This window comes from Sciurus carolinensis, chromosome 2 (assembly GCF_902686445.1).
Source record: "Sciurus carolinensis chromosome 2, mSciCar1.2, whole genome shotgun sequence".
NCBI classification, from domain to species: Eukaryota; Metazoa; Chordata; class Mammalia; order Rodentia; family Sciuridae; genus Sciurus; species Sciurus carolinensis.
Window position 1 is genome coordinate 28,344,244 of NC_062214.1, and position 22,857 is coordinate 28,367,100.

Here is a 22,857-nt window from a genome sequence, read left to right on the forward strand (position 1 = left end):
TCTTTCAGCACACCTTGCCTGCCTCTGTATAAGAGCTGTGTCACCTTGAAACTCACTGTACAGCACCAGTCTGCCCCGATCATATGAAGCACCTCAAGTGACTGTCCCTATTAGCTAACCAAGGCAGGATTCCCATTTGCTGTCCCTGTGGATAAGGTCCCTATCCCCAACTTTAGGAAGGACTTCTCTCCTATAACTCCCAGCTCTGCCTTCCTGGGGCCTCCTCCCCTCTACCCCTTTTCTCTGCTATGCATACTTAAGAAGATCTAAAGTACTAAAAGCTGTTAGGTGCAGGGCCATAGTATTTCTTTCTCTTGTAAAGTGTGATCTTGCTCTCTTCCCTCTAGCTCAGTCTGCTGACCTTACTTCCATTTGGAACCTAGTGGTTCCAGTGACTTTGAAGTCTGTTTTCAGTCCTGGTTAAGAAATTGTGTGAATGCAAGGGAACTATGGCAGCCAAATCATTCCACCCACCAGTGCCCTGGAGACCAATGATTAATAACAGGTTGAACTGCCTCTTAATTAAGATTTTTTAAACAATTGTGATTGAAGAGAGGTCCAGCACCCCATCTTCAGGCATCCTCAGGGTTCCTGGTAAACACAGGTGGAAAAGTGCTGGTCTATGGCATTTCCTTGCTCCATTACTTTAATAATCCTTTCTGTTAGAATGAATTCACTGCCATTTAAAAAGGAGTTACTGAATGATCACACTTAGGAAAAGCAATAAAATTCAGTAAAATGGATTTTTAAGCTGAATTAGGTGACACTCCCGTAGTCTCAGCTGTTCAGGAAACTGAAGCTAAGGCTGGAGGAACACTTTAGCAAAGAGTTAAAGGCCAGCCTGGGTACCTTAGTGAGATCCTGACTCATAAATAAAATGGATTTTAATAGTGGTTTTATTTGGACTGTGAGACTACCAATGATTTTTCTTTTTTACTTAATTTTTTCAAGTATTTTTTGTGAACAGTGTGACTGAGAAGTTTTGCATTACCACTATTATTGGATGTGGTGTTGCATACCTGTTGTCCCAGAAACTTGGGAAGCTAAGGCAGGAGCCTTAACAACTTAGAGACCCTGTCTCAAATAAATAAAAAACAGGGCTGATTTGAACCTGGCACATTAAGTGCTGGGGAACTTCACATGAACAACATGAGGTATTGGGCAGAGGAGCATGCAGGATGTGATAGTGTGTAGGAGAGCAGCATGGGAGACCAGTAGCAGAGAGATCAGTTGGATAATGTAGCTCAGAGGTAGCACAGCCCTGGGTTAAATCCCTAGTACCACCAAAACAAACAAACTAACAAAAAACCCAATAGTGAAGAATCTCAGACCCCTACCCTATAATACTCTAAAGAAATGGACCATATAACTATGGTTTACTTACATATTTATGCCTTGACTTAATCTGTAGACACATTCATTTACCAGGTACTTACTGAGAGCCTACAGAATGCCAGGCATGTTGCAGGGTGCTGAGAATACAAAGATGAAAAGAGACAGCCCCCACAACCCCCCACACAAGGAGCTGCAGAGGGAATGAAGCCAGGTACAAGCAAAGACAGTAAACCATCTCCTGCTCACCAGCAAGGACAGAAATGCTAGTGCTAGCAACCTTAAGGTACTGTTGCAGAGTGAAGAGATCAAGATCAGAGGAAAAAAGGGATGCTATGGACTGGGCTGTGGTGAAGCAGAAAGGCTGGATGAGGGTATAAATGGGTTCCACTTTTCTGGATTAGCAGGGTGGCATATGTAAGCAGCTCTAAAATATGGAATGATGGAGTCAGGCAGAACAAAAACATTCATCCTCTTCATCCTTCCACAGCCATTTGAGTATTGCATAGCTCTGAGCAGCAGAGTTCTTCATAGACCCTGTCATGTTGTAAACTAGAATGTCAGTAAGTGACACCAAATGGTTAACTAATTGTTTCTGTTTAATTAGAATGCTATGAAGTAGTGTGCTCTTTTGCGTTTTCAACACCTTGGTGATAAAGTGTGTCAGAGTAAAAGGTGACTGTGCTGTGAGAGGTCAGGCTGTTCTTGGGCAGTGCTGCCTTTGCCACACTTAGTACTAGCCCCCGCTTCTGTCATTCGTTCCTCTAGGAGAAGTGTGCCCAGTACTGGCCATCTGATGGCCTGGTGTCCTATGGAGACATAACAGTGGAGCTGAAGAAGGAAGAAGAATGTGAGAGCTATACCGTCCGAGACCTCTTGGTTACCAACACCAGGGTAAGAGGTGTGGTGGGTGGGGCTCCTCCCACAGGGAAAGCAGGGCTGCTCCTGCCTCCCTGACCCTCTTTCCTTCAAAGGAGAACAAGAGCCGGCAGATCCGACAGTTCCACTTCCATGGCTGGCCTGAAGTGGGCATCCCCAGTGATGGGAAGGGCATGATCAGCATCATTGCAGCCGTGCAAAAGCAGCAGCAGCAGTCCGGGAACCACCCCATCACTGTGCACTGCAGGTACCATTGGCCCCAGCCCTCAGATGGAAGGCAGAAGCAGGTGCAGTGGTGAGCATGTGTCAGACCGTGAGGAAAGCTGCACAGGAGCAGGTTGTTGATGAGCAAGTTTAACAGTCATAACAGGGCTGGTGATTGGAGAGAGTCTTGGAGTTTGAACTTTGAAGACTGTGCTAGGGAACTGAACAACATAAACGACATGGGGTATCAGGCAGAGGAGCATGTGGGATGGTGATGGGGTCCAGGAGAGCATCAAGGAAGACAAACAGCAGAGAGACCAGCTGGGCAATGTGGGGGTGAGGGCCTGCCCTCCTTAAACACAGGGAAAAAAAATGGCAAATGTTCTGAAAACAGTTCAAGGAAAAATGAACAAGACTAAGACTATACAGTGAAAGAGCAGAAGAGTCAGGGTGCCTCCCAGGTTTGAACCTGGGTTACTGGTAACAGCTGATGTAAGCAACTGAGCAAAGATGATAAGGAGACCTATTTGGGGAGAAAAGGTGAATTTTACATGGAGCATGTTATTTGAGATTGCATTTTAGGAAAAAGAAGTGTTTACCCTGAGTTTCCTTAATAGTAAAGTTTCTCAACAGATTTATCTATACTGACTCTCCAGTTCCTTTCCTCCATTCTACCATCCTCTCAAGCCCATTCCAGTTATACCACCTACCCACACACACTCCATTGCAACTCTGCCATTGGGGCTACCTGTAGCCTCCAGATTGCTGAAGCCAGTGGTCATTTTCAGTCTCATACTTGACTTTTCATCAGTGTTGGACACAGTTGATCACTCATCTCTCTTCAGAGTACTCCCCAAGTGGCTTCTATTCTGGTTTTCATCCTCATGTGCTGTTCCTTCCGTGTCCTGTGCTGATTGCTCCCCATCTGTGGCCCAGGACCCAGTCCTTGAACCTCTTCTCTGTCAATAGACAATACCCCTAGGAGAGCTCACTCAGTCTCCTGGCTTTATTAGCAACTCTCAAGTCTTTATCACTGGTTCACCCTCTCCCCCAAATTCTAGATTTATGCAGTTATGTACTCGTCATTTCCAATGGTTATCTAATGGACATTCTTAGCTTAGGGTTCAAGTGACAACTGCTGGTTTTTCTTCCAAAGTCCACTGTTACCACATCAGTAAGTAGCTTGCCAATTCCCAAATAAGTTGAGTGAGAAGCCTTGGAACTATCCTCTTCTCTGCTTTTTCTCAGATATCATATCTAATCCATCATCAAATTGTGTTCTACCTGCATATAATCTGAGAATCCCAAGTATGTTTCACTGCCTCCTCCAGGGCCCTCTGTCCGAGCCAACTTTCCTCCCCAGTAATTGTGCCAGCCTCCCAGCTGGTCTGTCTGCTTTCACCTTCACCTGCAGTCTGTTCTCAGCACAGCAGCCTGAAAGAGCCTTTTATTTTACTTATTTTTTCCCCTTGCCCTCCCCCAAAAGCATTTCAAATGTAAGTCATGGTCTGGGGATATAATCCAGTGGTAGAGTGCTTGCCTAACAGGCACAAGGCCCTGGGTTCTATGCCCTGCACCACCAAATATATATAAACAAATATAAATCACACTGCATCTCTCCTTTATTTAGAACTCCAACAACAAGGGCCCGATATGATTTGAGGGCTTCCTGCCAGGCTCTGACCTTACCCTCACCACTCTCTTTCCTGCCTATATCAGATCCAGCTCCACAGGCTTCAGCATCCTTGGCACACTCCTGCCTTTGGCCTGAGAGACTCTTTTCCAGACAGCCATAGAACTTCACCCTCACCTTCTTGGTGTGTCTGTTCACACAGCACCCTTTCAGAGAGCCTTCCCTAAGCACCCTGCCTGGAATTCTGTTCCTCCTTCTCCTTCCCTGACTGCATGTCTTTTTGTCTGGAGAGACTGCTAAGCCCCACCGTCCCTGCCACAGAGCAGGTACTCAATGTCTGGTGAGGGAATCAGCTGATGACATTGAATGGGGTAGATAGTGTTGAGGTAAGAGTTTGAATTCCTTGGATTTACAAAGAAGGTAAAAGACACAGGAAAGAACCAGCAGGTATACCCCAGTGCAAATGGTTTGTCAGGGAAAAGGAAGAGAGGAATAGAACTGCAAGCTGATCCAGTGGTAGGGTCAGGTCAACCTGGCATGTTTATAGGTGAACAGCAAGAGCTAGTACTGGTGGGTATAAACGAGGGGTATCAACCTGGTTCCACAGGCAAGCCCTCAGCAAGGGTACACCCATGTCATGTAGGAAGTACAGCAGGGGTACATTGCCTCCCCAGAGGTGTGCTAGGTTCCTCCAGGCTGTCAGAGGTGAGTGTGGGCCTCCTGCCCCACTCATACCCTCCCATGGATCATGTACCTTCCCAGGCTCCAGACTCAGCATCAGTCCCCTCCTTGTTCCTCACACTCACCTTCTCTGCTTGGAGACATGGTAAGCCTGTCTGCTCTGTTTCAGCGCTGGGGCAGGACGGACGGGGACTTTCTGTGCCCTGAGTACAGTCCTGGAACGAGTGAAAGCAGAGGGGATTTTGGATGTCTTCCAGACCGTCAAGAGCCTGCGACTGCAGAGGCCACACATGGTCCAGACACTGGTATGCTGCTCATGTCTGTCTGTGCCACCACCACCTGTAGTCCTTCCCCATCAGGGAGAAGGCCTTTAGAGGCCCACCCAGGGGCCACCCAGTCAGAAGACTGACTACAGACCCACCCTTCCCCAAGGTGCCCCAGCAGACAGGAAGTGCCTTGAGAGGCAGGATTGCAGTGGGACTATACCCTCTATCACCAGAGGGAATGTGACCGGTTAGACAAGGGGTACTTGGGTGCCCCTCAGGGCTTGTTTGTGCTTCTCGATGGATTGGGGGTGGGAGAGCAGGACTGCTGCCTTTGTTCTGCTTGGGTTCCCTGTTAAAGACAGTCTGGACATCCACAAAGGTTTTCCTGAAACTCCTGGAGTAAGAAATGTTTGAGGAAAAAGGAAAATGAATTTTAGTAGGTTTGCCAGGAGATGAGACATTGAGAACAGGGCACATGTCAGCCTGGCAACTATGTTCGGGGGTGGGCCATTCTTCAGTTGTCCCATTTCCCAGCCCAGCACACTCACATTTGTCCTTGCCACTTCCATCAGCTCTGTTTGTAAAAGATCCATTCTGCTAACCCAGAGGGCAGAGCTATCAGAACTTGGGCAGACAGTTCGAGATGCACGTGGAAGTTCACAAACATTCATTTCCTCTCCAATTTCCATTCTAAAAACAGTTCTGTTAGGAACTGCAGTTCCACGTCCTCTTCAGTAACCCTGGCTTTCTTCCCACTCTCACTCTCCAGGAGCAGTATGAGTTCTGCTACAAGGTGGTGCAGGAATACATTGATGCGTTCTCAGATTATGCCAACTTCAAGTAACAGGCGACAAGGCTCCATGGACAGGAGAATTGCCTTTAATATTTTGTAATATTCTGTTTTGTTAATATACCCAAAATTGTGTATATATCTTATAACTGTTTTAGAAATTGGTACATAGGCTTCTATTACCTATTAGGTGGAGATTTTATATGTAAATGTGTTAGCACTGATAGTCCTTTTTCCAATGTTTTATTGGGGAATTAAATAGTGTGATGTTTGATTGATATCGTGTAATCCTCAGCCTGGAAATTGGGCTGGTTCATTCTTTGGTTTAAACATCTTTTCCTAAGGAAGATAAAACCCATTCCAGGTAGCTTGGCACCAGCTAAGAAAAAAGCACAAAGTTCTCAGAACTCTTGAGGAAATGGTTGTCCCAGGACCCCCATGCACATCCCTATTCCCTCCCTACACTGTAAATATCCCTCCCTCTCTAGCCTACCTCCTTCACCCCACCCCATATCCCAGCAGCCCCTTGGGGGGAATCATGGGACCAGGTCGGTATCTCTGGCACCACACTAGGGATTATCAGGTAATAAAAGCTTTGACTCCCTGAGGAAATGTCTTCTCCCTTTGTCTGGGGCGGGGCAGCCAGAAAGGGCTGGGTCTCTCCTGGCCCTGCTGTTGCTGCTGTCTCTCAGTTTCCCAGCCCTCCCTTTCCATCATTCAAGCTCTTCCATCTCTGATGTGATCCCTAAGACACTCCTTTCTTTCCCAGCACATGTTTGGTGCAGTGGTCTCAGCCAGCCTCACACCCTGGAAAAGATGGCAAAGGGTAGGGCCACCAGGAGGAGAGGAACTGACTCAACCTGGACCTGAGGTTGGTCTCTGACCTCTCCAGTCCCTCCTGCTTTGCTCCAAAGTCATCTGGATTATGTCACTATCCAGAAAAGTCTTTGTGTCCATACAGATTTTGTTAAATGACTTCCACTTCTTTTCATATGTGTCCTCATTTCCAGAACTTGATGTGGAAAACTCTCAGATCCAGAAGCCAAGATGATGAGATTCTTAGATCTCATCTTGGTGTCAAATCTGACATGTGTGACCTGTTCAACTTTTGTATCTTAAATAACAGATGTTTATTTATTCCTTATATATAAGTCTGCCCTACCCAGAGACCTAGTATCCTTCTACCTTCCAGACCTAAGGTCCTCAAAATGTAATTCTCATCCTCATGGTGGGAGTTAAGTCATTTCCACATCTGTGTCTCAGTCAGGCAGGGGCAAAGCGTATGGAGAGTAAACACAATTTCATTTTTAGCAAAAGTCATTTTTTTTGTTGTTTTTGTTGTTTTTTGTTTTTACAGTACTGGGGATTGAACCCACTCAGTGGTGCTCTACCACTAAGCTACATCCCCAACCCTTTTAATTTTTCCTTTGAGGCAGGGTCTCACTAAGTTGCTGAGACTGGCCTCAAACTTGCGGTCCTGCCTCAGCCTCCCAGTAGCTGGGATTGCAGGCGTGCTCCACTGCTCCCAGCTCAGAAATTGCACTTTTGGCTTCCACTCATAGTCCATTAGCTAAAACCTTAATCCTATGGCTATACTCATTACAAGGGGTACTGAGAAGTGATATAGCTGGGAGGGTAGGTCTGCCTACTGCCTCCTAGCCTCAGGAGTATCTCCTGATGGGAGCAGAAGATAAGCCAATTGCCCAGGCTGGCAAGGCAGGACTGAGGAAGCCTGTAGCTTCTGGCCTCCCTTAAAGAGCTGGGACAGGCTCTGAGCTCAAGGTCTTCAAGAGTGAGAGGTGGCAGCCCAGTTTCATCTGTGGAGGCACACTCAGGTCAGTGTTCCATGGCTTGCTGGAGGCAAGGCAACTTGAACTGGATCCAAGGGATGCTGGAAATTGAGTTCAGTACAAAGGAGAAAAGATCAAATGGAACTGCATTACAGAAGGCCTGAATCCAGGTGAGACAGTAACTCAGTGGTTTCAAAGAGGGAGCCCAGTGGTATACCACATATTCATGATGTTTGTGTGAATGATGTGGTGTGTGTGGAAGGAAGCCCAGAGGCCTATAGGAGACAGGAGCACTTCTACAGACTGCTTCTGGAAGTTTCAAGAGGTGAGTGCAAATCATTAGAGGTATTCAGTCCTTCTGTAGGAACTACAAGAGGCAATTAACTCAAAACTCAGTAGTTTCCAAAGAAGTGTGATAAACAAAACAGAATCTGTGGGATTTCCAATGAGGGATGATGTGTTTGTAAGGAGAAGACCTGTGTGACCAGATCCAGCACAGATAGGAGTACAGTGTTGGGGTTGGCAAGCCATCAGTGAACATGCAGGTGACTCTCTCCCTGTGTCCCTGTGCTGCCTTTCCTCTCCCAGCAAGTTGCTTACCTCCTGTCGGCAGCCCTAGCTTTGGGCAGAGCACACCAATGTGTTCTGGCCAGGGTTTCTGCTGGAGTCCATGCTGACATGGTCAGTGGCTGGCCAATATTTTAAATATCACCTGACTACTAAGCAGTTACTTTCCAGCAAGAATTACCTCATCTCATTGCTTCCTTTCCATAGAAGTAACCCTTATCCTTTCATCTCCCCTCTTAACTCCTTTCTTACTTTCTTATTCAGAGTGCAAGAGACATGAAACCGATAGGAACTGGTGTAGGCTCAAATGTCCTGGGGCTCAAACAGCAAAATTGTGTGAGACAGGCTGGGGTGACTGCTTAGACAGTGCCTATCCCACATCATCAGCTGTGGCCCCAAGGGATTAGTGTGGGTAGGTGTATATCCCTGAAGGGAAGAGGGGTAGCCAGCACCCACTGTATGCCCCAAATTCTGGGTCCTGCCACTCTCTGAGACCTTACTTCATTGAGTCAGCTCCCTTCTAGGTTTCATTTTCTTTCACCACCACCCCCAAATACTCAAGTTTCTTTCCTTGAAGAAAAAGAGGAAAAAAAATCAATTTCCCTAGGCCTAAGTTCTTCCCCCTTGATGCTGTCATAAGCCCCTTTTTGCTTAAAAGTTCTCTGACTCCTCCCTGTTCCTCACTTTGTCCCCACACTCACCTTTTTCACTGGTTCTTGCCAGGGCAGCCTGGGTGCTAAACTTGAAGGTCCCTTGCCTCTTGTCCACTAGTGCCCCACTGGCGTTAGTGATTCTTTTCAGACCTCATTAACTGCTACTCCAGTCTCCTTGCTTAGAGGTCCTGTACTGTGTGTGTGTGGACCTTCAGCTCTCCTCCACCTGCCCTCTGCTCCCCCACCCCACCCCAGGCTTCCCCAAGTCCTTTGGGTTCCTCCCAGTCTCCACAGTCTTCCAGCGTACTCCACCCTGCCATGTTAGAGCCCACACATTACCAGCAGCTCCTCTGTTGGCCCTTCTCTACTTCGTCCCTTTGCTAGATTATCCCAGAGTGCCATTCTGTTTCCACAACTCTGCTAACAGCATTCGCTTTTAATTTTAAATTTTGGGTGGCAGTGGGGGTGCTGGGGATTGAACTTTACCACTAAGCTATATCCTTGGGCTCTTTTTTAATTTCTAATTTTCAGACAAGGTCTCACTAAGTTGCTTAGGACCTTGCTAAGTTGCTGAGGCTGGCCTTGAACTTGTGATCCTCCTGCCTCAACCTCCCAAGTCCAGTAGATTACAGGCATGTGCCATTGCACCAGGCTAGTGAACCCATCTTTATTCTTGGCCCTGGGCCACTGCCCAAGGTTTGTGCCTGTCTCCCACAGCACCTAAGCATTCAGCTTTCACCCTGTGCTCTCCCAACTGACTGCTAGCTACAGTGAGTGATTTTATACCTTTAGAACCAGGCTATAGTTGGAACTCAGTAGTGAGCAAGTGGCTTTCCTATTCTGCCAGAAGGGATACAAGGATGAATTCCAGAGTTGGTGGTCTGGAAGGGACTTCTAACAGTCCTGAAAAGCTAATTATGTGGCTAGAAAGAAAGGGACCAGAACTTGTCCTGGAAAGCTTATTGTTCTGGTTTGGAATTTTCAGTGGCAGGGCGGAGGGGAGTTACAGAGAGTTGGGGAGTTAATTCAGGGGCACAGCTCTCATCTAGCATGCAGCATGTGTGAGGCCCTGGGTTTAATCCCAACCCCACACAAAACTGTAAAAAGGCACCTCTTTCCTCTTTTAAAATAAACACAGGACATAGGGATATAGCCAGTCGTAGAGTGCTTGCCTATCATATGCGAGGTCCTGGGTTTGATCCCCACAGCCCCCTCCCCTGGGACGGGGAAACTACCAGGAACTTTGACTTTTTTTGTTTGTTTTTAATTTTTGACACAGGGCCTAGCCATGTTGCTGAGTCTGGCCTTGAACTCATGATCCTCCTGCCTTAGCCTCGCAAGTTGCTGGGATTACAGGGTGTACATCACCACATTTGGTGCCTCCAGTGACTTTTTTTTTTTTTTCCTGTAATTTTTTTATTGGTGCATTATGTTTAAACATAATGGTTGCATTATAGTTGAACATATGTTGTTTTATATTTGTACATTCATATACCACCAGAACCTTTGAATGAAATATTCTGAAACCCTAACCAGAGAACAAGGCTAGTTGATTGAATTCAGAGTTATTTTCACTAAACCATAAAGTAAATGTTTTCCTAAGAATCACCCAGCTAACAAAGTCTGTGTATTTCCCAAAACAATTGAACTGAAAATACAGTCCCCACATTCATTTCAGGTCTCTGCTAATAAGTCAATTTGGAAAGTCACAGATGTGCCCATCCCGAAGCCCAGGTGCCAGGACTGCCCCCTGGTGTCTGTTGTGACCCTTCCCCATCTCTGTCACGGATATGACGCAGCTTCTTGCCCAATGACTCTGGTCACCACAGTGCCAATCCTGACCCTGGCACTGGCATCTGCTGCTGAGTTCAGATGTGGAGATTGGCTATTAACCCTGTAAACAGAGCTCTGACCCCCTCGAGGCTGATGGTTAGCAGTGGAAAGCTGAGCCACTGACACAGACTTGGAGACACAGGCTGGTTTCCAGGATCGCTGGTGCGCGATGTCCAATTCACAAATGGTTCTGGGTAAGCACAGGATGAAGAGGGGTTTGAACCTTGGGGGACAAAATTACCTCCGGTTGACAGCTAAAAGGAGACTGCAGGTCCCCAACCATGGACATGATGGTGGGGGCAAGCAGGGGTTGGTAATACCCCACAAAAAAACTCACCCAAAACTGGAGTGACCCATCCCTGGTGCCAGGTGTATGGATGTGAACACTTACATCCATACCATTTTATAGGTGAGCAAACAAGCCCTCTGGGAGAGTGGTCACAACCTCCACCAGATATCTGATCAGGTTGCTGAGCACCCAACTCATTCCCCACTTTTCCACTGGACAGAGCCCTGAGCTGGGTCTGGGAATCCCAATGTGTTGCCCTTCTCTAGGGCAGTTTCCTTCGGGTCAGGGAGAGCTATGTAGAACTCCAGGGCAAGAGTTTGATGCAGCATAGGAAGTTGAAGATGAGACTGGGACATAGACCAGCCTGGAGCAGAATTCCTGTGACTTCTATAAACCAAGAAATCATAAAGGAGGTTAAGATAAAAGCAAAGCCAGTCTTACCCAGGTGTGAAGTAGATTTGCAAATTGGGAAACAAGTTAGGTGTGTCTGGAAGGGAACATGGGCTGGGCTTGTAGAATTAGAAGTGACCCCATGCAACTTTGGGGGAGATAAATAGAATTGAAGTCCAGTGGAAACTGGAATATCCACGTCAGGAGACAAAACTGGTCATTCTGGTATTTTTCAAACCTTATAAGGTATTTAATTACAGAAATTTGTTCCCTCTTGTCAGGTTCATTTCCCAACATTAAACTGGTGTGGCAATTTACCACTGTCAGTAAAACTTTAAGACTCAGGAAAAGATTGTTCTCCTTTTGACCACTCTGCAGCCATTTTGATTTTTTGTATGACTTCAGTCCCCTGGGAAGATGAGGGAGGGGAGGAAGCATCTGTTTGGTGACCTTAGAGCCAGCAGCAGCCTAGTATTCATGCTTTGGGTACAGCGGGAGGGGCTTGGGTGCCCAGCACTTCTCGACTCCACCCGCTTTTCAAGACGTCACTGGGATCCGGTGGGCCAGTTGCAGGGGAAGCCACCTCCTGGTCAATAAATCCCAGGGCTGTCTGACTAGGGTCTGCAGCTGTCTGAAGGAGCCACCTCATCCACAGCTCTCCCTTGGTGAGTGAGAATGCTACCCTCCTAACTGCAGAGCTCTGTGGGTGCATGGCACACTGTCCCTCTCCCAAGCCCCTCCACCCTTCAATCATGCCCAGTAAGACCCCCCTTCTCTTCTTCTCACCCCAACTCTATTAATCTCTTCCTGAGCTTATCACTCCTGGCGTGAGGGACAAGGGGTGGAAGTACTTACTCCACTCACCACACATCCATCCCACATTCCCAGCTCCCGTGGAAAAGAGGACAAAGAAAAGGAGCAGACACTCGGGTGCTAGAGATGCCCCACTCTGCCACTGACTCATGGAGAATTCCCCTGACCATCCTTCCCATTTATTGAACTGAAGTTTGTTCTCTCAACCTTCCACTTTTAGAACTTCCTGAAGGAAGGAGGGATGGGCCTGAGTGACTAGAAGTTCCCTGCGAGCTGGGGAGCGGGGCTCTGCTCCAGAACTCTGGGGGAAGACTGGTCTCTGGGGCATTCCCCACTGGCTCACACTGGGGTCACTCAGGGTATACCCCTGTAGACCTGGGGTGAGGAGCATTAGCAGAGGGGGAAAGGCTTTGGAAAATAATAAGCTGGCCTGAGAGGCCATTTATCCAGGGTAACCCTCGAGAAAGAAAGGGTATGTCTGGGAGTGTCAGACTTTTTGAGTGCTCTCTACTGTTGTACAGAGCAGCCCTGCCATGGCTAGCTCTAGATTAGGCCTCCTGCTGCTGCTGCTGCTGCTGCTGCTGACTGCCCACCCTGGACCCTCGAGGGCTCAGCACTGGTCCTATGGCTGGTACCCAGGAGGAAAGCGAGCCTCCAGCTCACTCCAGGACCTCCCAAGTGCTCTTAGGCCTTCAGGTTGGTCAGAGGTTTTCCCAGCGTGAATGGGAAGAAGACAATGTTGGCTCAGGCTTCTCCATCTACCTGGTTCCTGGGTTAGGGAGGTGGGGGCAGGCCTCAGCCTTTGTTCCCTTCTGAGGAAGGGTCATGGGCACTGCAGCAGGCAACCCAACCCAGGCTGCCCATAGCCTACCAAATGATGTGCTGGCTGCTCCTGAGGATCCAATGCCCTGGGAGGGCAGGACCATGGCCCGGTGGTCCCTCCAGAGGAACCAGCGTCTGGTGTAGACCCTAATGGTGAGTGTGGTGAGAGGGCCCCATCATTCAAGTCCTGCCATGGGTCCCCTTTGGCCATCTTGGCTGGGGACTGGGGCGTATGAGACACCACTGGGATGCCCCTTGCCCCAGTATCCCCAGTAGAACAACTGTACTTATAGGGCCCATATATAAGACAGTGGTAGCTTCATCCTGACGGAGCAGTACCAGCAGTACCGCCAGACTTCTTGACAGCTAAGTCAGCACGTCTCAAGGTGGGCGGGCCCCCTGGTCAGAGGGAAAAGGGAAGAGGTGCACCTCAGAGATAGGCAGCAGGCTCGAAGAGCCAGGTTGTCACTGACTTGCACTCAGAACACTCAGTGACTATAGACCTCCCCAAGACCATAGAAGAAGACAGGTGTAAGAAAATGACTTATTACTAGTTCGCAAATAAAGTGCACCAGAGGAGCACATTAACTAAAGGAGGAAGTGCTAAGTTCCTAGGAGCTACAGCCTTATCGCCTAATTTCTGCGATGTGAGCTCAGATTTTTACACATCAGGTTTGTTTGGGGTGCACAGGGCCACCTGCCCAGGGGACTGGAAATCCCCATGCTGGGTTCTTAGGCTTCTATAGGGGAGGGATGCATCCTAGCAACGTGAAAGCAGGCCAACCGGCCAGATGGCAGGAGGGAAGGGGACCGAGCAGCTCAGCCCGAAGTATGACGCCCCTCTCCCTCCACAGAACGCAGCCCGAGCGCCGCGTCCCTCCATCCTTCAATAAAAGTGTGAAGTCGGCCAAGCTGTTGCCTCGAGCCCTTCCTTTGTCCCCTTCCTATTCCACTCCCCTGAGACCCCTAAGGGGGAGGGAGGGGCGGCCCGGAGGGAGGGCGGGGCCGAGCCCGGGGGCGGGGGTGACGGACCGGGTAGCGGCGCGCGAGCTCCGCCCCCTGGGGAGGGGCGGGGGCCCGGAGGACTGCAGGTTCCGTGGTTCCCCGCGGCCGCTTCCGGGCCCAGCGGTGGCGGGCGACCGGGAAGCGACGCGGCCATGCTGCGTACCCTGGGCGGCCTGGGCGCGCTCCCCCTGTTCCGGGCTCCGGCCCTGCTACTGCTGCCCGCGCGCGGCCGCAAGACCCGCCACGACCCGCCCGCCAAGTCCAAGGTCGGGCTCGTGAAGACGCCGCCCGCGGTGGATCCTGCGGAGTTCTTCGTCCTGACGGAGCGGTACCGGCAGTACCGCCAGACTGTGCGCGCCCTCAGGTGTGTGTGACGGAGGGGCAGGTGACCGTCGGCGTCCTCAGGGGAGTGTTGGGGCAAGCGGGCGGGCAGAGAGGGTGCCGACTTGGAGCGCATCCCCGCCCAGGCTCGAGTTCGTGTCCGAGGTGCGGAAGAAGGTGCATGAGGCCCGAACCGGGGTCCTGGCAGAACGCAGAGCGCAGGAGGATGCCGCCGAGCATCGGGAGCTGATGGCCTGGAATCAGGCGGAGAACCGGCGGCTGCACGAGCTGCGGTGAGTGGAGCGCGAGGCGGGGCACGGCCCCGTGGCCTACCCGGGAGAAGCGGGGGCCCCGGTCAGCTTCGGCCTCCTCCCCCTTGCAGGCTAGCGAGACTTCGGCTGGAGGCGCAGGAGCAGGAGCAGCGGCAGGCGGAGGAACGGGCCCGCCGCGCCCGGGAGGAGCAAGCCAGGATGCAGCTCAAGGAACAAGAAGTGCTGCGTCTGCAGGTGGGCCGCAGCCCCGGAGACGTTGGGGGTTGTGGGCATGCAGACTCAGCTGAAGGATCTGAGGGAAGGGGCCCAAGGGGAATGCCTGTGAAGCACCGAGAGTGGAGGTGGGAGTGGAATTGGGAAAGCGTTCAAGTTCCTGGCAGGTGGTAAGCCCGGGTGCGCACTGGTGATAAAGTCATTGAAAGGTTGAATATGCCTTGCTGAGATTGGCGCCTGAGACCAGTGAGGAGTAATCCAGAGGCAGTGGATGAGGCTTGAATTAAAGTTATAAGAGCAAAAAAGACGAGTTTGAGAGAGTAACCAGGTAGCTTGAGGGACTGAATCCACCCGGTGAGACACAGAACTTATCACAGCTGGGGCTTGGGGCTCTGGCTGTGTTCCCAGGATGGTTGTCTAAGAAAGAGGAATATGACCGAGGCTGTCTGAAATTATTCCACTGGAAGGACAGTAGGGAACTCAAAGAGGCCCTGAACTCCAGCTAGTTTTCCAGGGAGAGCTTGGAGCCTCTCCCTAGGTGGGCTTGAGGCCAGCAGGCTCCCAGTATGTGCAGGGCTCCCATGCAGCTGGCCTTTTCTCTTCCAATAGGAGGAGGCTAAAAACTTCATCACCCGAGAGAATCTGGAGGCGCGGGTGGAAGAAGCTTTGGACAATCCGAAGGACTACAATTGGGCCATCACCAAAGAGGGTCTGGTGATCAAGCCTCAGCACAGGGGCTCCTAGGGGCCCAGTAAGGACGGTTCCTACCAGAGACAGAATGTATATGGGGGTAGGAAGGCTGGGCCTGATCTGGAATGAAGTAGTTGTGTTTCCAAGGAGAAAAGCTCAGACTTTTCCAAGGCTGCCTTCATGTTCTGGCCTCTGCACCCACCACTTGGTCAGAAACTCTCAAACAGTGACCTATTCTTCCTCAAGTACAACCTCAGGATTGCACCAGACCGTAGAGTGTTTTCCATCTCACAGAGAATTGAACTGGGTGACAGTCCTCTGGGGCAGTCAGGCTCTCTCCTGTTATCAAGGGCAGTGACTGGTTTCAGTCCTTAAACCAAATGTGACCTGCTGCCTGTTTTTGTAAATAAAGTTTTATTGGAACACAACCTTGTCTGTTCTTTTACTACTTTTGTGCTACTACAATGACAGATGAGTTGGAGTAGATACTGAGTGACTCACAAAATCTAAAATATTTGTTATTAACTTTTTACAGAAAAAGTTTATTGTCCCTGATTTGGAGCTTTAGACTACTGGCTAAGCACTGGTATCATACACCTGTTATCTGAGCTGGCTAACCATTGGCCACAGGTCTGCTTTTGCTTAATCCTGGACTTTGCTGGCCAGGGTGTGGCATGTTCATGACCCTATTTCTCCTAGTAGCTCTTCACCTGTGATTTTAGTGACCTACATCTGCCCTGGCATGCCCAGCATTCTTAGACCACTCAAAATTGGTGCTGGCAGGGGAGGCCTAGTTGACTAAGTCTTTTTGACATCATGTGGCTTGTCAAGCCCTTGTAACAAACCTTATGGGTGCCAGGGATATGGGCACTCAAAATTGAATAAGTTGAGCAGGTAGATCCATGGCCCAGTTCAGGCCCTCAAGCAAGCCGTGAGATGAGGACAAAGACGTTTGTCCCAGACAGCTGTTTCCCCTTTGCTGCTATTTACATGAACTTTAGATACCACCAGAGGAAAAAGAACTGAATCCAGATTTTTCCATGACTCTTGTAGATGGCTTGGGGATTCCCAAGAATCCATAGAGATTAGGGAATACGGGCTGCCCCTCATGTTCCAAGGTGAGGAAACAGCTGTCAAGAGGCAAGCAGAGGTGGTGCCCCAACCCCAGAGAGCCACGGTCCCCTTCTTAGCTGGTAATAGTTCTCTCCCGTGGCACGGATTCTGGACAGAGCACAGTGGGGTCTCTGCTTTCAGGTACCCAAAATAGCTTCCAGGGTGATGGGAGCCGATGAGCAAATGTCGTGGGCCGTGATTTGACAACTTAGTCCACAACTTCAGGCTTCATTGTGGTGAGAAGTGGACCATCTGATTCCCTGCAGTGGACGCCTGTGGTAACTTTGACATGGGACATAGCCCGTGTTAGGAAACCCATTTTTATGTACATACTCCTTTCTGAACTTCCTTGTCACCATCTTCCGGTTTCATTCTTTCCAAGTTTGCACCAAGATCCAGACACAAATGATCTGTCTCTTCAGATAGGACACAGTGTAATACCTTCTTGAAGCTCTTTGGGTTGATTTCCTTTCACTAGTGCTATCTAATGTCCTGCATGGGGCTATATCACCTTAGCATTCACCTGCTGTCAGTGTGTCATGCAGAACTACCTATCAACCGAGCTTCAGCATTTCACTCTCCACCCGCAGCCATCTTCCTCATATGGGCCCAAATATAGGCAGCTTTTACCTTTAAGGGTAACTCGAGTCCAGTCCCATCTGTACTGTTTCTAATGGATCAGTGCTATATGGGGCATGGGTAAGCTATCAGTTCCCACCAATCCAGGCTACAGTTTTGTGGTATCCCACTGTAGAATGTCTTAACTTCTAGCAGAACCCTGGATGGTTAATCTGATAGCCATGGTCTTGCTCAAACACCAGGGGCTCTTCTCATTCTTGCCTCAAGTTCCAAATGGTTGGGTCTCCTATTTACAATACATGCTCTGCTGGGTTGTAAGGGATAGGGTTGTCAGAATCATACTTGCTGCAGCCTGGACCACCTAGAGAAGATTCCCTTGTTCTAGGTCTCACAGATGAGTGATAAATTTGAGGGCTACCCAGTAAATGCATCTGGAGCAGAACACCCAAATGTGAGTGCTTTCATAAGATTTGAGGAGGGGAAACACCCTGCTTTGTGCACAGGGAGTAGACAGGATGGGTCAGGGTACAAGTGCAATTTGTATTTCCACTTCGGGGAGGGAAGGTTTTCTGTTCCCCCAGAAACTGATGAATGAGTAGCCCCTCACCCGTTCCAGGATTTATCTCCCCAGTCACACATGAGTGTCTTACTACAACACTTGACTCTCCTTCTAATCCTCCAAGCTAAGCAGCATGATATCAATGAAGTGGACTGCTATGAAGTCCTGGGGATGGATGGGTGGTCAAGGTCTTGAAGATAAGACCATGCAAAATTGCAGAGTTGGTCATCTCTTAGGCTGAATAGTAAGGGTGCCAGACTGCTGCCAAATGAAGGGAAACAGCTTGCAGTGGTTCAAGTGGATAGGAAAAGAAGAATTGGCTTGCCGGGTTAATAGGCACTAGGTGCCTTGTTAATCTCTTCTGTCAAGGAGACCCCGCTGGGTCTAATTCAACCTGAAGTTACTCCTCACATTTTTCCAAAGTACTCCAAATTTTCTGCTTGGAAAACAGTCAGAGGTGTCCAAGAGTCTCTGAAATCTGTGGGAAAACTCCCCCTGTACTTTTAAGTACGGAGTTGAAACAGACACATAGGAAATAAGCCCAGCTGACTGCTGAAATAGACTGATTCTGGCAGGAAGAGTCAAGCTTGGAATTCTTTTTTCCTTCCCAAATGCAGGACTTCCTTCCATTCAAAGTAATATTGCAGGACTGGGAGTAGAGCTCAGTGGTAGAGTGCTTGCCTACCATTCAGGAGGTCCTGGATTTGATCACCAACAGTGGGAAGGAGAAAAAAATAAATAAATAAAAGGCAATATTGGAATCCAAAAAACCTGAGACAGGCCAGTCTAGTGATGGTGACCACTTACTTCCCTGGTTGGGTATTTTAACAAATATATTCTCAGTGCAGGTAAATGCATAAACAATAAACATGAAGTAAAATGAATTATTATAAAGTGAACATCTATGTCAAAGAACTAAATGCTGCCTTAGTCAACCTCTGAGGTTATAAGCTCTTGAAGTCAAAAACCTGTAAGGAGGAATCCCACTGTAGTACCATAAAAGGGCCTGGGAAAACAACAGAAGTTCAGAGCTTCATAGCAACATGAGTCCTTACCAGTACCGTGCAGTGGCCTGTGGATCACAGACACCCAGTCATCTTTCCCCATGTGTTTGGGCATTTCCTCTTATTGGGGGTAAAATAATTGGCCCATGGTTCAAGGTCCTAGGAAGTTATGTTGTATTTCATACTTTTTTTTTTTTTTTTTTTTTTTTTTTTTTTTTAATGCTGGCTACTGAGGGAAAGAAGTGGTCTGGAAGATAAATTTTGTGTCTGGGAAATTTGAAACTTGAGGTATAAATGTCACCCATGGCTTTGCCTGTTACTGCCAGAGCCAGAGCCTGTAGGTGTTATTGCTGCTACCAGCTGCTGCTGTTGTTGGACCATAGTCACTGGGCAGGAACCCAGCCTGCCCTCAGCTGTTGTAACTACTAGAGATGCCCCAGACATGGAGAAGATGGATTTGCTTGCCTTCCTCTGACCTAAACACAAATCTTTTAAGGGGAAATGATGGTCTACCAGAACAATAGTACAGGTAGATGGCAGAAATAAATGCTGGTACTCTTGCACAGTAGGGTGACAAGCTAACGTAATGCCCGGTTTTAAAGAAGTAGGACTTGGCATGTTCTCACAACAAGGAAATGATAAATGTTTAAAGTAATGGATATTCTAGTTTTCACATATACATCGTACCCCATAAATATGTATAATCACATGCAAGTTATTAAGAAAACATCTTTTGCCAGTGTCTCCTAGATTATTGTCCCTACCAAACGGCAGCCAGCTAACAAGGAAATCTGGGAAATGTGGTTTGCCAGCTTGCAGTTTCCCTGGGAATTGAGAACTACATAAAAAGTACTAGCATCAGAATGATTTTTTATAAGAAATGTTTCTCACAACTTGTAGAATTAACAGTGGGAAAAGTGGAATTGTTTTATAGGGAATTTTTTGTTCAGTGCTGGGAATCAAGCCCAGAGCTTTGGGCATGCTAGGCAAGTGCTCTACTACTGAGCTATACCCCCAGGCATTTTCAAACACATTGAAATGAAATTTTAGACTACATGCTTTGACAAGACTTTGCCAAAAAGAAAAAAAGAAAGAAAGAAAGAAAAGAAGCAGAAGAAACAGGAGAAAAGGAAAGAGGGAGGGAAGGAAGGAAGGAAGGAAGGAAGGAAGGAAGGAAGGAAGGAAGGAAGGAAGGAAGTCCAAGAGAGATGAGAGAATGTTTGTATGATGCCCTATTCACTTCTACCTGGAAATCCATACAGAATAAAAACTAGAGAAATCTCCAGGAAGGGCTACATAGCTTTGTAATTACAAGACTGGTGCATCCTTCGGGTTTGAATCCCAGTTCCTCCACTTACCACTGGTGTGTCTTTGGGAACATTTCTTAGTTGTCCTGTGCCTTTGTTTCCTCAAGAGTAAAAGAGAGATAATACTGATATCTAACTGTAAGATTATTGTGGCAATTAAATTAGAGTTTATGTAAAGCTAAGCTCTAAGCTCAGTGACAGGGACGTACATGTTCAATATATGCTACATGCATATTTTTGGTTGTTTTGGTACTGGGGATTGAACCCAGGGCTTCACACACACTATACCCCTGGGCTACACCCCTAGACATGCCCCCCACCTTTTTTTGAGCATGGTCACAATCTCATACTATGGACTAACAAATGTGGTCAAATTGGGAATGAATTCCTGAGAGGCCAAGATCTGCCTGCAGTTCCCCTTATCTCCAGCAGAGGACAGTCTCATCAAAATAGTGACAGGACCCTTAAAATTCTGAACGTTAAAGTTGGTAAATTTGACTACATTTTTTTTTTTTTTTAAACAAACAAAATAATGAAGGAAGGGTATTAGAAACTTAACTGGATCCAGTGCTGTAGTTCACATCTGTAATCCGAGACTCAGGAAGCTGAGACAGGAGGATTGCAAGTTAGAAACCAACTTCAGCAATTTAGCCAGGCCCTAAGGAATTTAGTGAGACCCTGTCTCAAAATTAAAAAAAAAATAATAATAAAGGGCTGGGAATGTAACTCAGTGGTAAAGCACCCCTGGGTTCAATCCCCAGTACTGCATCCCCAAAAAGGATCCTAGCTAGTTGTTATCTCCGTTGCCTCTGAAACTGCACTGACTTTAATCTGCTTCTCTATGCATCCAATCTTTTTCTCATTTGAAAGTAAATGGCAGATATCATGATACTTCAGCTGTAAATACTTAAGTATATACCTTTTCAGAGCAGGGACCCTCCAAATAACCAGAATGCCACTATCTACCCAATACATCAAAGGTTTTTTTTAAAGAATTTAACCTTTAATTAATTAATTAATTTACTTTTACTTTTTTTACTTTTTTAATGTGGTGCTGAGGATCAAACCCAGTGCCTCGCCCATGCTAGGCAAGTGCTCTACCACTGAACTACAACCCAACCCCTCAAACAACTTTTGATCCCAACATTTCAAGTTCCATTTTCTCCTCCCCAGAGTCCCGAGAAGTCAACACTCTACTTTTGTCTCTGTGAATTTAACTAGTTCATGTACCTCATGTAAGTGGAATCACAAAGTTTTGTGACTGGCTTATTTCACTTAGCATGATCTCCGTGTTCAACCATGTTGTAGCATGTGCCAGAATTTCCTTCCTAGCTGAGGCTGAATCCCATCATATGTACACAGTACATTATGCTTTTCCATTCATCCACTAATGGAAACTTGGGTTGCTTCCACCTTTTGGCTATTGTGAATAGTGCTATAAATATGGAAGCACAAATGTTTCTTCAAGACCTGGCTTTTGATTGTTTTGGGTATATACCCAGAGGTGGAACTGCTGCCTTATATGGAAAATTAATTTTTTTTCAGTGCTAAAAATTGAACGCAGGACCTTCTGCATGTTCAACATATATTCTACCACTGGAAAGAGAGGTTATTCATTTTCTGGAATTTAAGCAAATCTCCTAAAGGAGGGAAAATAAAAGGAGGCAACTTTATCTTTCTTATTCTGGGGTATCTCCAAAAAGATACGTCTCTAAACACCTCCGGAGGATACACCATCTCTAATTCCCAAGACCCTTTGCTCATCATCTCCACTTCCAGGAACTCATGAATTACATAGGAATGTGAAAAATCCATGGAGAAATCCATGGAGAATTGTCTTCTAACAATGAGCCACAAAATTAGGTGGAAGTGGTATGTGTGGGCCCACTCTGCTCCTGAAGGCAGGTGTTGATGATCCTTATATGCAGGGGTCCTCTTTCACTCAGACTTTAAACCTCAGGGGAACAGTTAACCAAAGAGAAAAATATGGAGCTCAGTTTTCAGATGGTTCATATGCAGATGGCAGATAGCTATGGTGACAAGGCTCATATGCAGATGGCAGACAGCTATGGTGACAAGGCTCATATGCAGATGACAGACAGCTATGGTGTTGCTGTCGTGCTCAGGGATGGTTCTGAAGGACAATAAAGGGAATCTACTTCTCCAAATAATATTACACCCACTTTGCCTGGAACTAGAGAAGCCTTGGGGACAGATAAGTAGCTATTGATTGGGCCGGATGATAAAGGACTTGGAACTTAGTACAAATTTGATTGGAGGATGATAACATAGAGGTCTGTGGAAGAGTGCTTGGACGGATCTCTTAGAATGGACCTAAAGTTGGAGAACATTTATGTCCCTCTTGGAAAAGATCACTGCAAAAGTGACTATCACTAATCAGTAAACAAGATGACTTTGCCTGTTAGACGTCCTCTGTCCCTGTTCACCTAAATCCTTACAAAGTGGTCAAGGTGGCGAGGATTGGAGGCCGTTCATAGGCTCAACCACACTGGCTTCTCATCAAAGCCAACCTGACACTTTCCATTGTGAAGCGCCTGGACCACCAAAGTCGGGCACTATTCTCCAGGGACCAGCAAGCTACTTCCAGCACCAACATTCAAAGATGCTTTTGTTGTTTTCCCTCAGTGCTAGGTATTGACCTTGTACACGGTAGGCAAGCACTCCACCACTGAGCTGCATCCTCAAGCTGACACATTTTTTGACTCAGAAACTCCACTTACAGAAAAAGAGGGCAGGCAATTGATTCTCTGGTCTAACCATGTACCCATCCACCAAAAGCAGCTGGCCACAGAGAACAGCAGGATAGCCTATTGAAGGTCCAGTTATGCGCT

At 47.7% G+C, this 22,857-nt stretch overlaps 3 protein-coding genes across 7 annotated transcripts in view; all 3 read left to right on the forward strand.

Annotated features, from left to right (window-relative positions):
* The window catches only part of Ptpra (protein tyrosine phosphatase receptor type A), a 140,540-nt gene extending 134,148 nt beyond the window's left edge, over positions 1–6,392 (forward strand). For all 4 annotated transcript variants that reach the window (XM_047538843.1, XM_047538844.1, XM_047538845.1 and 1 more), the window contains 4 exons: positions 2,101–2,226; positions 2,307–2,458; positions 4,899–5,034; positions 5,765–6,392. In XM_047538843.1, coding sequence (XP_047394799.1) covers positions 2,101–2,226; positions 2,307–2,458; positions 4,899–5,034; positions 5,765–5,839 — 489 coding nt within the window. In that variant the 3' untranslated portion in view covers positions 5,840–6,392. The remainder of the gene's footprint in view (positions 1–2,100; positions 2,227–2,306; positions 2,459–4,898; positions 5,035–5,764) is intronic.
* A 5,422-nt stretch (positions 6,393–11,814) lies between these two features.
* LOC124977913 (progonadoliberin-2) lies at positions 11,815–13,905 on the forward strand. 2 transcript variants are annotated; one of them, XM_047541848.1, is made up of 3 exons: positions 11,815–12,816; positions 12,959–13,095; positions 13,797–13,905. In XM_047541848.1, exons 1-2 carry the CDS (start codon positions 12,654–12,656, stop codon positions 13,084–13,086), a joined length of 291 nt encoding a protein of 96 aa, XP_047397804.1. In that variant the 5' UTR covers positions 11,815–12,653; the 3' UTR covers positions 13,087–13,095; positions 13,797–13,905. The 2 variants fall into 2 exon arrangements, with proteins under 2 accessions (XP_047397804.1, XP_047397805.1); XM_047541849.1 differs by having other exon boundaries at positions 11,815–11,972; positions 12,642–12,816; positions 12,959–13,888.
* Positions 13,906–14,046: 141 nt separating this feature from the next.
* On the forward strand, positions 14,047–15,871 carry Mrps26 (mitochondrial ribosomal protein S26). Its single transcript, XM_047540767.1, has 4 exons — positions 14,047–14,311; positions 14,415–14,561; positions 14,651–14,774; positions 15,363–15,871. The coding sequence occupies exons 1-4, from the start codon at positions 14,100–14,102 to the stop codon at positions 15,495–15,497; spliced, it is 618 nt and encodes a 205-aa protein (XP_047396723.1). The 5' UTR covers positions 14,047–14,099; the 3' UTR covers positions 15,498–15,871.
* Positions 15,872–22,857: the final 6,986 nt, after the last annotated feature.